Source organism: Mizuhopecten yessoensis, unplaced genomic scaffold (assembly GCF_002113885.1).
Source record: "Mizuhopecten yessoensis strain PY_sf001 unplaced genomic scaffold, ASM211388v2 scaffold3819, whole genome shotgun sequence".
NCBI lineage: Eukaryota > Metazoa > Mollusca > Bivalvia > Pectinida > Pectinidae > Mizuhopecten > Mizuhopecten yessoensis.
Window position 1 is genome coordinate 873,626 of NW_018405235.1, and position 12,133 is coordinate 885,758.

Below are 12,133 nucleotides of genomic sequence, written 5' to 3' on the forward strand. Positions count from 1 at the left end.
ATATATTATACATCATCAAGTAAATGAGCTATCTCATGCACTTGTCAAACATAACATCGCGTTCCTTGTTTGTCAATAAGCCACTTTTCTATTATAAAAAGGAGTGTTTCATAAGATTTTAATCAAACTTATTTCCTCGTTTATAATGCATTCCCTTCAAAACACAATTTGTTTTAATGAGAACAAAAGCAATTGTTGTCCTTTAAATCATTTAATGAAAAGACAAAATGTTATGGCTGCTGGTAACACACATATCCAGATTTACGCTGACGTTGCTTGTTTTAATCTGATCCTGTAGAAGACAAAAGAAAAGACAGGAGGTGACGTTAGTTTCACCCGTTCTGGGTGCATTTGTTGTTGTTGGCCTTATCCACATCAGTTACCCATCGTCATATCTAATACGAAATTCATTATGATCGTTTTTTAAAACCTTGCTTGAATACATATGGAACTCATATATTTCCATGGAAATGTTAATTTCTTTTGCACATTTGTAAATGTCAATGCACAACGATGTCTTCATGTCAAATAAATAATGCGTTTTATAGCCAATGTTTATAATCCAATGAGTAATGTACAAAGCAATTCTATGAATATCATGAGTGATATAATGTCCCTTTTAATGTCAGCGCCTTTATATTCATTTTTGCGCATATCTGTTGTCATCAATAGAATATATTTAGAACACAATATACCTTTCAGTGCAAATCGCAATCTAGGTTTTCCTAACGGCCGTAAAAAAAGCCACCTCGACAACACTCGGTGCCTCGGGAGCCCCAGCCATATGATCCAGGTATACTGCACCTCCGATAAGTGTTTCGTTCACCCGGATAACAACTCCGACGACACCAGCAATTTCTCCTTAGACCTACAAGGAAAAAATACAACTGCTTTGGTAAAAGTTCAAAGTTCAGCTATGGTCATTTAAGGACGTGTTTAATGTTTACAAGTGAGTTGGAGGCAGTATGCCATCTGCATTAATAATTCATACTATGACATTTGGAACATTTACCCAATAGAGAAACAGTTGTAGCAAGTTTTCATTATAATTCGGACAATTACAGAATTACACCAGAATGCCCCCATGGTCCCAAGTTATGCATCAAAGAGTGGTCGCAATGCCACAATACACATATTTCAGCGAAAACGGATAAAATCTATATTTTGACAAATCAGAATTAAGAAAAGAAGTCATGATATAGTTCGCAGTACCATAATACACTTAAGTGCCAAAATTGATCAGAGTCGGACTGTTAATAAATTTCAACCCATCTGAAGCGAGTATAATGCGATCATCTCGTCTAATCTTAAAACTGATGTCACGCTTAATTCTGGAGCGTAAATAAATCAACGTGACAAAGTAGATCAGAATAGAGCAATACCTAAATTTTAAACTAATCAGAAGCGAGTATTTCCAGCCATCTTTTCCGCGGTTAAGTTTTCAGTGACATAATAACATCCGTACTAAATTTCAGTGATATCGTACGTTATCTAAGATTTGAACAATCAGCGGCCTCAGTAAAATACGCATAGCAGTAGTTGTAGATTTTCAGAGAGAACCTTTTCAGAACAAATTTAACATAACAGTAGATGTTAAGCTGCTTGTTTATTTTTCTCTTTATTGTTTTGTTTTCATTGCTCTACGCAGCATCCAAAGTTAATATGATGACGATGTTAACAGATATTGGGGCCATTTAAAGGTCACTTCAAAATGCCAATTAACCGTAATAAACTTTGACCTTCTAACCGGTCATATTATACTGACAATGGGATGACACCAGTCCTTACTCACAGGGACAAAACCCCATGTTCTTCTTTGCTAAGGACAACTTGTTTTTACAAAAAGCGATATATAGCCAAGTAATGAATAAGAAAGCGAACAAAATTGTGCGGGATAGGAAACAATAAAGATCCCGAATGTTGTTATAGTGTTCATTGTTTTTCCGTCCTCATGTGAAGAGCGCAAAAAACAAATCTCCAACTCTTTCGGGGGTCCCGAAATTAATCACCACTCTTACGAATCAATAGTTATAATGTTCTTAAATCCTAAACTGCAAGTGGTGTCATGTTACGAATGTGCTCTTCTGAGGTTTAACTGTTATAAAATTAAGCTATTATGATCAAGTTTAAAAGCAAAGACCCATGTAAACAGTTTGTCAAAATAATAGATGCATCTTGCTTGAAGATTTTTGTTTACAAGTATATACAAATCGGCCAATTTGGCAGCCATTTGAGTGTCCCAAAAATTGTGTGTGTGTGTTTTGTTTCACCCTCTGCAATGTTAAAATTTCACTTCTAATATTAAATTTATCTCTGAAGGTTTAACAAGTTGTTTGCTTGTGGAAAAGTTTACAATATTGGTATTTTATTACGTGTTATGTTTAACTGAAGTTCTTTTTGATTTTTTTATCCTTCGCAAGAAGAAAAAAAGCTCACATAAAACAAGGCAAAACAGAAACACACTGAACCAGGAGAAACACGTTTTCTTTGACCCATTGAATGATAAGAAAAATTAAAAAGCAAGATTTTCTGAATCAATCGTTCATATAGTTGTGAAAAAAATGCTTTTAAAAAACATGCTTAAGTTAAAGAAACTTTCTTACTATAATAAAGAAAAGAATACCCTTTTTATCAATTAACTTCTTCGAGGAATACATCCTTCAGCAATCTGACTGACAATTTCTCGTCTTCTCTGAAAACCATATGATACAGTGTACCATTACATAATATTAGTTCATTCCTATCAGACATAACACTAACAAATACACCATATACACCATAAGATATATATTGAGAACAATATTAATTAAGTGCGGTTAAGATAATGCCACGCTTAATTTGTACTGGAGTAGTTACAAACATTGCCACTACTCACCGGTTACCGGGGCGATGCCTAGGCACATCAGACCTACAGTCACCAGCAGAATCGTCAGTACAAGTTTGTTGTTCATCTTCGACTATTGTGGAGCTTTGTGTGGATAACACTGACAATGCATACAAGATTTGGCGTATTTATAAGCCAGGGAACCCGACGTAATAATTGATCATTGTTTACAACCGGACCTGATAGACGCGCACATTTATGTTTTACATGACAAGTTACAGTCAAGTTTTTATAACAACTACAACACTATTATTTCCTTGTTCGTTTTCCTTCAAGACGATCAAAGTTCCATTTGGTACCTTTTTCTAAGAATTGACATTTCTATAAAATCAACTCATATTAATAAATCGTATTTGTGATTATTTTTATTTCTAACACGAACAATTACATGAATGCACAGATTGACCTCATGTTCGTTGCTTTATCGAAACTTCAATTTCATAAAGAATTATGAACGTTTAATGAATCATCTTTAATGCAAATAATTTTCTTTATTTCCTTTACTAGGAAATATGTAAACAGAATTTCTACGAATACATTTATCGGTAATACATGTATATATAAATAAAAAAAATACTGAAAATAACTTGTTTTAGTTTTTAAGGGGAAGGAGCACACAGACATGATTTGTGTTAGTGAATACAAGAGGTTAATCTGCGCGTTAATGTTATCGTTTGTAAGAGATTTATATTACTGCCGATAATATAAATAACGAGTACTGTCAAGTATAAAGCACAACAGTTTACTTCTCTATTTTGCTGCAAGAACTGACAGGAATTTCAAGTTATGCCAGTGTTGTTCAGAACACGTTTATATAATCATAAATGATAAATTTAGAGTTTTCACCCTGGAGTCATAATTAAAATCTACTATAGTTTTTTTACATTATTACTTTTTCGTTTGTAAGATAATATTCTTTAGGTTTGTAGAGTGGAATTATTTTCCTGATTGACTGTCTAACAAGTGTGTGTCTGGAAACAATGCTCACCTTTGGCTTTAAAATTAGGTAGGTGTAAGAGGTAAGTTATAATTTTCACATTTTAACAGTGAATTATCAAAGCATAACGGTATTCAATTTGACACAAAAACAATACGTATATGTAATATATACATATCTGGATATTATGTATATGTTGCGGTATACTAGTACAAGTTAAAACTTAATTTTACATTTAGTTATTTTTAAATACACAGATATTTTTGATTCTTTTTTTTATCACACATACTAATGATCAAAAAGTATACAAGTTGACACAAAACTCAATATACATGTATTATATGTAAATTTGGATATTTTATATTAGGCAAAGAAGCAATAACGAAAGTGCAGACAAAAAAATCTGATAAATTTTCAAAGCGATCTGCCCTTTTATTAGGACAGAAACATGAACATTTATATATCACAACATGTGACAGAGATACATAGAAACCATGAAATAATAATGCAATAAAAATACATAAACAAAAAGATATTAGTTACTTCTATGAAATATGTTGTTGTAATTACATATCCCTTCGGTTAACTTGTAACCGAAAGCTCACTATCGTAAAAAAAGTCATCTTGAATACGTGAGGCCAAGTGAATTAATACCGAAAATCTTAAACAAATCTACTGAGGTAAACATATTTTGTGGTTGTTCGTGTAAACACGGCGTGAAAATAAAAATTGGGAGACGATGTATCTGTACGTCAAAATGGGAGACGGGGTCACTTCCACTCGACATGGTAGTCAAGATTGTCAAAGATGAAAAACTTGAGTTAATGTGAGTGTAAATAAATAAAACATGCTGCTACGATGGTATCTTTTAATAGGTTAGAATATACTGCTGTATAGTTATTTTTGTTGAAATATTAAATTGAAAAAATACTATTTTAAATTTAAAAATTGATTGGAAATAGAATTACACTTTGTTTCGTTTAAAAAATATAACAGAGTAACAGAAATATTGAACCGTTCGATTCGTATGGGATTTCCTTAATACCAGGTATTTTTTTTACCATTCCTAGACTAATATTTGGTATAGCATTGTTTAGTTTTATAACACATAGAACTGTGTTAAATTATTTGCAGAATGATCAATCTAATAAGAACACATTCCAAAGACCCAGATATTTTGTCAACTTGCTTTTATTATTTCTTTCCGTATGATCCAAATGTTTTCAATTCGGTTGATGTCAGGAATAATATCCCGCCTTTGTAATAATATGAAACCCATCGAATCATGACAGGGAGCAAAAACTTACTGAGAGAAATGTTCGTTTTTAGACAGTACCAAACATTGGGAAACTACAGATGTATCTTAAATCGTTTACAATTGGTATCGGACTTAGTTTACAAATACTTACCTGTAACAGCAAAAAGGAGAAAGCTTTTAGATAACGATAGTTACCTAATGTTTACTGATGTTTACAGACAGTTATATCCGTACGGGATTATAATTTATCCTTGAACGTTTAGATTTCTTCTATAATAAATAACATAACAGCGCTTTCTCTTTTTTTAACCGAAAAAAACCCGAAATCCTATTTCAAATAGTTCGTAATTCATTTATCAGTTTAACGCATAACTGACACATTTTAAAGAAAATGTTTGTGTGTATTTTCAATTAATTAAATATGAGCCCTTACAATCGAAGTCGTTATGGCGTCAACAAGTCGTGTTCAAAAAGAACACGCCTACAAACCGAACGGTTGTTTCAGCGTGTCACTCACTGCATCTGGCTCGTCGATAGGTCGATAGAACGTTTGAGGTCGGTGTTGTCCTTGTAATGAAAAGCAGTGTACAACATTGTATGTTTTTTGGATTGTCAGCTTACAGTTACGCATACACGTATATGGAAATGTAAAATTTGCATTGCATGTACATGTGTCAAACTATGTGTCATGACTTGCATGTTTCTTTGCATGTGTACTTATCCACATTTTCGTGAACTATAATGGTATTTATGATTACAAGAGGGCAAAATGAAGATTATTACACATGCTTGAAAGCTGTCCATACCGGCCGCCGACTGAGAAGTAATATCATTCAGTTAAATAACTTTCATACCTGCTTAAGGATGTCAAATATTTCCTGTATTAAACTTTTTTTCTTATATGGATTTTTGGAAAAAGGAGTTAATGGCATAGCAGGAAATGCAAAATAAACTATATGTCCGTGTATTCGTTTTTGCGCTATGATCGGTCAAAGATACCAATTTAACACAACATGTGATTTTAGGTGATTTTTCGTGTTTTGACCATTTGCAGAACAAATTCATACAATTTTTTCCAAGTGTGTTATCAGATATGTATGAATGTTTGTAGAATTGATGAAAATATTATTTTCTTTTAATTTATGGAAGTAAAATTACTTAATCTTATGCTTTTAACTCAGAAAGCCGATTTTAGTTACCCCTACCCCCTATTTTTTAATGAAAAAATACTCATTTTTTACCAATATTTTGCAGATAAAACGCTTGATAGAAAAAGTTCTGGTATTAAACTTTTTTTAATATTTAATGAATGAAATGAAAATGTGTTTCTCTTTCTAAAACATCTACAAACATGGGGGTCAGTGTGCTTCTTTTTTTGTCCCATTATCATTTGTGTTATTTTTTACCTTTTTCGGGGTCAAAAATCAAAAGTGCTTCAGTAACACTAAGTACGTAAAAAATATAAATAATGTATACTTTTCCAGTTTCCTGCATATTATTTTTATCAAATTGAACATTATAAAGTTGTACAGCAAAATTGAACCTGCTACAATTAAAAATGGCGACACAATGACAATTTAAGTGATCAGTCTAGTGTCAAAAAAGGTGAAATTTTGGCCTTTTTTGAAGAGCAAGAAATACACATTAATACACATTTTCAAAATGGCCGCCGAATTGGTAATTCTTTTAAATCCTTGTAAAAAAAGTTCTACAAACAACAGGCATCTAGTTTTTTGACATCTTTTTCAGGTGCGTGTATGCTAATAAACTTGATCGTAATTTGTTAAATATTACAAAAACCTATTACACCAGATCAAAACGAGACTTGAACGTGATTGAAACCTCAGAGGAGTACATCCTTAAGTATATTTGTAAATTCTATTATAGCAATGATGTGCTCGAAAACGATAACATTTTATTTTATAATAAAAGTAAGTGTGCAATCGGCCCAAGAAACTGTCATTCAATGCAAAGAAGTACTTTTATGTATACAGTTTTATTTGATAATATTGTCATGACAATTAAACTGTATTAAGCTTGAACAATTTAAAGGTAAGAATAATTACGAAAACAAGACTTTCCTGATTTACGTACCGTGCGACGCTATTTATTTGGGTATCATTTTCAAAAGTCTATTTTATCAAAACTAATGAGAGTTTGGTAAAGTCATTTAATCAGAACCCTCGTTGACTCTAATATATTTCGACTATGCATATTTTCTGCCGAAATTGATCGTTTATACCCAAATATTCGCCAAAATATCGGAAGTATCCCTTCCAGGGTACAGTAGCGCCGGTACAACGGCCTACGTAACTCTGATGGTATTTCGCGTTCTTTTTATAGAACCACGCGCGCGAATTATCAAATTGTGATAAAAATGTAAAGTGGATAGTATCTTTTTAAGTAAAATGAACAAACATTTTTTGGAACTGATAGTATAGTACTGTATAAAGAACATTGATATTTAACTAAAAAGTGTCCCGATTTGGGTACAGTGACGTTAGATAACCTGTGTACCGATAGTACATTGTGTACCCACGAATATCAGCTGCAGTGTTACTTTAGATGGAGCGTATCCATGGAGATAATTCCCCGGAATATTGAACAAATATTGCAATTACAATTGAAACTGTTTAGTTTTTATCAAGACAGGAAATACTTATACCGGCAAATATATGCTGCAGGCATAAACAAAACAAAAATCATGCATTTTTTGCATATTCTTATAATTTCATTCTGTTGTATATGTTGTGAATACATATACGCACCCACAGGGACTTGACACATTCCTATGACCCAGAATGAAAGGTATTTTTTCATTCTGGGTCATAGGAACGTGTCAAGTCCCTGCGTACGCAATAGCATGTGGATTTGCTCAACGAAACAGTATAATATGGCAATCAATTTATATAGATATATATGTATGTGGCTGGTATGGGCAGCTTTCAAGCATGTGTAATGTTCTTCATTTTGTCCTCTTATAATCATAAATACCATTATAGTTCACGAAAATGTGGATAAGTACATATTAAACAAATCATTCAAGTCATAAGATATGGCTTGAAACATGTTCATGCAATGCAAATTTTTCATTTCCATATACGTGTATGCTTAATCGTAAGTTGACAAAGCGCGCAAACAACAAGTCTCCGAAAATGATACAATGTTGTACACTGCTTTTGATTACAAGGACGAAACCGACCTCAAACGTTCTATCGACCAATCGACGAGCCAGATACAGTGAGTACTCACATTTCTGAAACAACCGTTCGGTTTGTAGGCGTGTTCTTTTTGAACACGACTTGTTGACGCCGTAACGATTTTGATTATAATTTCTGAAAAAACCAATGTGCTATTTATTTCACACAGACTTATTATAAATGTTATATTACCGCACTTTCATATCTCACTTTTTCATAGAACTAAATCCTAATTTGCCTACTTTCTACTTTCCTGGACTTGATGCGAACATAATTTCGGATGTCATGTTTAAATAAGGATTGCGGAATTACAGGTATCTTCCCTTTTTAGTGTTTATGGTGTTGTTTTCTCTTTGCTTATACCTCGTCTCAGTTACTGTTAGTCTAAATTTTGTTCTTGTTAAGGACCATGGCCCACTGCACTGTGGTTTGTCGTATATACAGTAACTTCCCCTTAATTTCGCTTTGGATGTAACACAGATGAGGCATGACACTTCCGCTCACCAGGTAAGTTTGTTGCAGTGATTGTAGAAGAATCAGAAATACTGCAATCGCGGTCTAGGGCAGCTACTGATTTGTTATTCGGAACACCGATGATGATATTTTGGTTTTTATTATCTGTATTATTTTACATAAAGTCCTGCAGGGTATGGGTCTCATTTCAGGAATGATTTACCAAAGCTATATTCATGCCGGGGGAAATCAGGTTTCCAATGCGTGGCAACAATGTTTGTTAGTGGTACGGGAAATCTTATTCCTACATTCTTTTTATTTTCGTGAATGATTCAAAATATTTATTTTTACAAATAAACAAATGTTGGCAAGAATGACTCTCAGACACATAATGGTCCATCGAGAAAATAAAACAAACAAAATATAATCTGGAGTAATGTATGATATCCTGTTATAACCACTCTTAGCAATCATAAACTGAAAAGATATTTAGATTATATATAAAATAACACCAGAAATGTGAGTACTATGGGCACAGAGTAATTTGTCATTTAATCAGTTGAATAACGCTGTAGTAGCAAAAAGGAAAAAGGAAAGATTACACAAATAAAGACCGATCAGGAAAGCTTTATGTGAAAGTGAAGAATTGGATAGGAGTTGCATAGTTTGTCAAGCACGAGATGTCGTCCACACAAAGGGATAATGAACATATTGTCAATGTGTTCTAGCGAGGTGAGTGGCGTCTCCGATCTACTCTCAGAAATTTCGCCGTAGGCATGAACTTGTCCGTGTGGTCTGATGAAAGTGATAGATGACATCGAAACATGATTGCAACATAAATATCTTTATTACATGACTATTGTGTTGTATTTATAAGCGAGTAGACAGATATCCCAAGCGACCGCTTTTTCCATGCACGTGAAATTGGTGGAAATTTTCACTACGTTTTGTTTCATTTTCCACTCTTAGCATCCTTGTAATCTTTATACTACAATTAACTCTTGCTGTGTTTACTTAGCTTTTCCAAAAAAACCACCTTATTCTTTCTAATGAAGCATAGATATTGGGGCATTAAAGGAACAGTTTTTAGGAAACAAATGGGGTGAACAAAAGCGAGGATAAGAAATGTTGGGAAAAGATGTCTGCCTATATAACAATGTGGCATGGACCAGTTTACCGTGATCCGTACTGGCCATTAAAATGTCATAGCTACATGCCCTGCGATCACGATCATGCCGTTTAAATCTTAATATAGATGTAAATATGTCAGATGACCATCATCATGAAACAGTACAGCCACAACCAGACGATCTCTTGACCACGTCGATACTACAGGACTGTACGGAACAGACCATATTCAGGAGGACACTCAGTGGTCCTTACTAGCAGTGACAAAAAATATAAAACAGTGTCTAATAACAATATCATCAGTACTGCCATTTATTTAGTATCGGTACTAGTAATGGAATAATACGTAATAACGGAAAAGAACGAAGTCATTCTATAAGATTACAGCAGGGGTAATAATAACATAAAAGTCGCCGACATGGATATATCTTCACTGATTCTCACATGTTTTTGTCTGTCGTTGTCGGTTTATTTCTCCTACTGTCAGAGTAACCAAAATTGTAATATTGATAAATTTGAGGTCCAAAGGGACTTTAATGAATCAGCGTTTGAAGGTTACTGGTATGTAATATCAGCTAACAGGCAGTTTAATCCTTTCCAAACAATGTCCAACAGTAACGGCGGAGGAATGAATTCAGGTTTCATGGGAGCAGGTTCGGGTATGTTTTCCGGATTCAATGTTAGAATGCCACGACAGATGCCATTGATAATGCAACGTCAGCTGAGAAATCTTCGCTACTATTTCGAAATGACGTCAGAAAATGGCACTATGCTCACATTAGCATGTAAGTATATATATCTTAATCCTTTTGATGCCCTTCTTGTAGTTAAGAAGTAATTGTATCACACTAGGTCCAGTTGTTTAAAAGGTGATTAGCTAAATCAACGATAAGCGCATATTTTTTTTATTTTTTTGTGTATCTTTAAAACACAACCGTAACCTGAGTTAAAAAAATCCAGATAGCAAATAATATTGATATAGTAGAGTAAAACTGCATACTAAATAAGGAGTTTGTACCTTGTATATGGAACTGATTGTAAGAGGTTAAAAAATAAGATGTCGTTAAACAGTGATTAAGCAAACCACCTTTTGCACAACATTTGCCCAGATGAGATAAACAGCGTCCTGATTTTTCTGGTGATGATCTGATCAAAAACCGACAAAAGTTGTTCAGAGGGGAAGTACATTGCATCGGAGAATGTCATACACATTGATTTAAATAAGGTTAATTACTATAAATTATAACCAGGCTTATCAGTCTTGACCATTTGTTATGTCAATTTATTTCATATGCATTGTCGTAACCAGCTGGTAAAAACGCTAGTTTCGCCTGTCCTATACCTACATGAATTATGCCCATATTGAGTATATATTGATTGAGAGAAAATAATACTTTTCTGAAATGTTTTATAAATTTCCCCTTATTTGGGTTTGTCGATGCAGACAGTCTATTTCCTAAACATCATGCCTTGGTGAAGAAATGTTATTAGCAGTGTTCTGTCTCTCGTATTCGTCTTGCAGGTTTCTAGTGGTGATTAACTTTGGGTGATGAGGACAAACTAGCTTATTCTAACTACACATGACGGTTGCAAGAGTTGTGAATGGTATTGCTATTGGCCTTTTGTCGCGAAGGACATTTTGTCGGGACCTCATTCGCTGACTCTTGGTTGTGACGAGCGAAACTAGTGACACAAAAACTTTCCACCTTTTCCTGTTCTTCTTTAGACAATCACGTTGGCCTGTTAACAGTTTTCTGTGTTTGATGTCAGAATACTATCTATAATATACCTGTCGTGGGTTTCTGTTGCTTTTACTTTGTTATTCTGTTATTTTCAATATTGTTTTACATGGACAAAGAACACAATTGTTTCTACACCTTTGGTAAAAAATGATATTAGACAAACTCTCTCCATTAAATGAAGTTTCCAATTTTTTTTTGTTCTCCTGAACCCAGGAGAATCTACACATACCGAACATAATAAGCATAATACTGTCAGTATATGTGTTAGTTGGTTACGTAATGTAACACTTCGATGGCGTCTATTTTACAGTATTGATGGGATTTTCCATAAAGGATCATTTTGTCTTTATCAAACTTTTCCGTTGTCGTTGCGCGTGACAAAGCACAAAGCACATCTTTATATACTTAAAAAGATGGTCTGTCGCGATAACAGAGCAAAAACAGGGACTTGGTTGCTGCGAAAACAAACCGTTTGCCCCGATGATCCATTAACAACTCTATGCATGGTATTTTCTATTTTATTTTGCATAG

General features: G+C 33.7%; 1 protein-coding gene and 1 long non-coding RNA gene across 2 annotated transcripts in view; one reads left to right on the forward strand and one right to left on the reverse strand.

Annotated features, from left to right (window-relative positions):
• Positions 1 to 235: 235 nt before the first annotated feature.
• Positions 236 to 2,969, reverse strand: LOC110448073. The gene is made up of 3 exons (XR_002462677.1): positions 2,876 to 2,969; positions 696 to 868; positions 236 to 292 (listed from the first exon to the last, which is right to left on the reverse strand). It is a non-coding gene; the product is annotated as an uncharacterized LOC110448073 (long non-coding RNA).
• Positions 2,970 to 10,046: 7,077 nt separating this feature from the next.
• LOC110448092 (retinol-binding protein 4-like) overlaps positions 10,047 to 12,133 on the forward strand; it is a 5,175-nt gene continuing 3,088 nt past the window's right edge. The window contains exon 1 of the mRNA XM_021494145.1: positions 10,047 to 10,645. Within this exon, the coding sequence (XP_021349820.1) occupies positions 10,279 to 10,645 (367 nt within the window). The 5' untranslated portion in view covers positions 10,047 to 10,278. The remainder of the gene's footprint in view (positions 10,646 to 12,133) is intronic.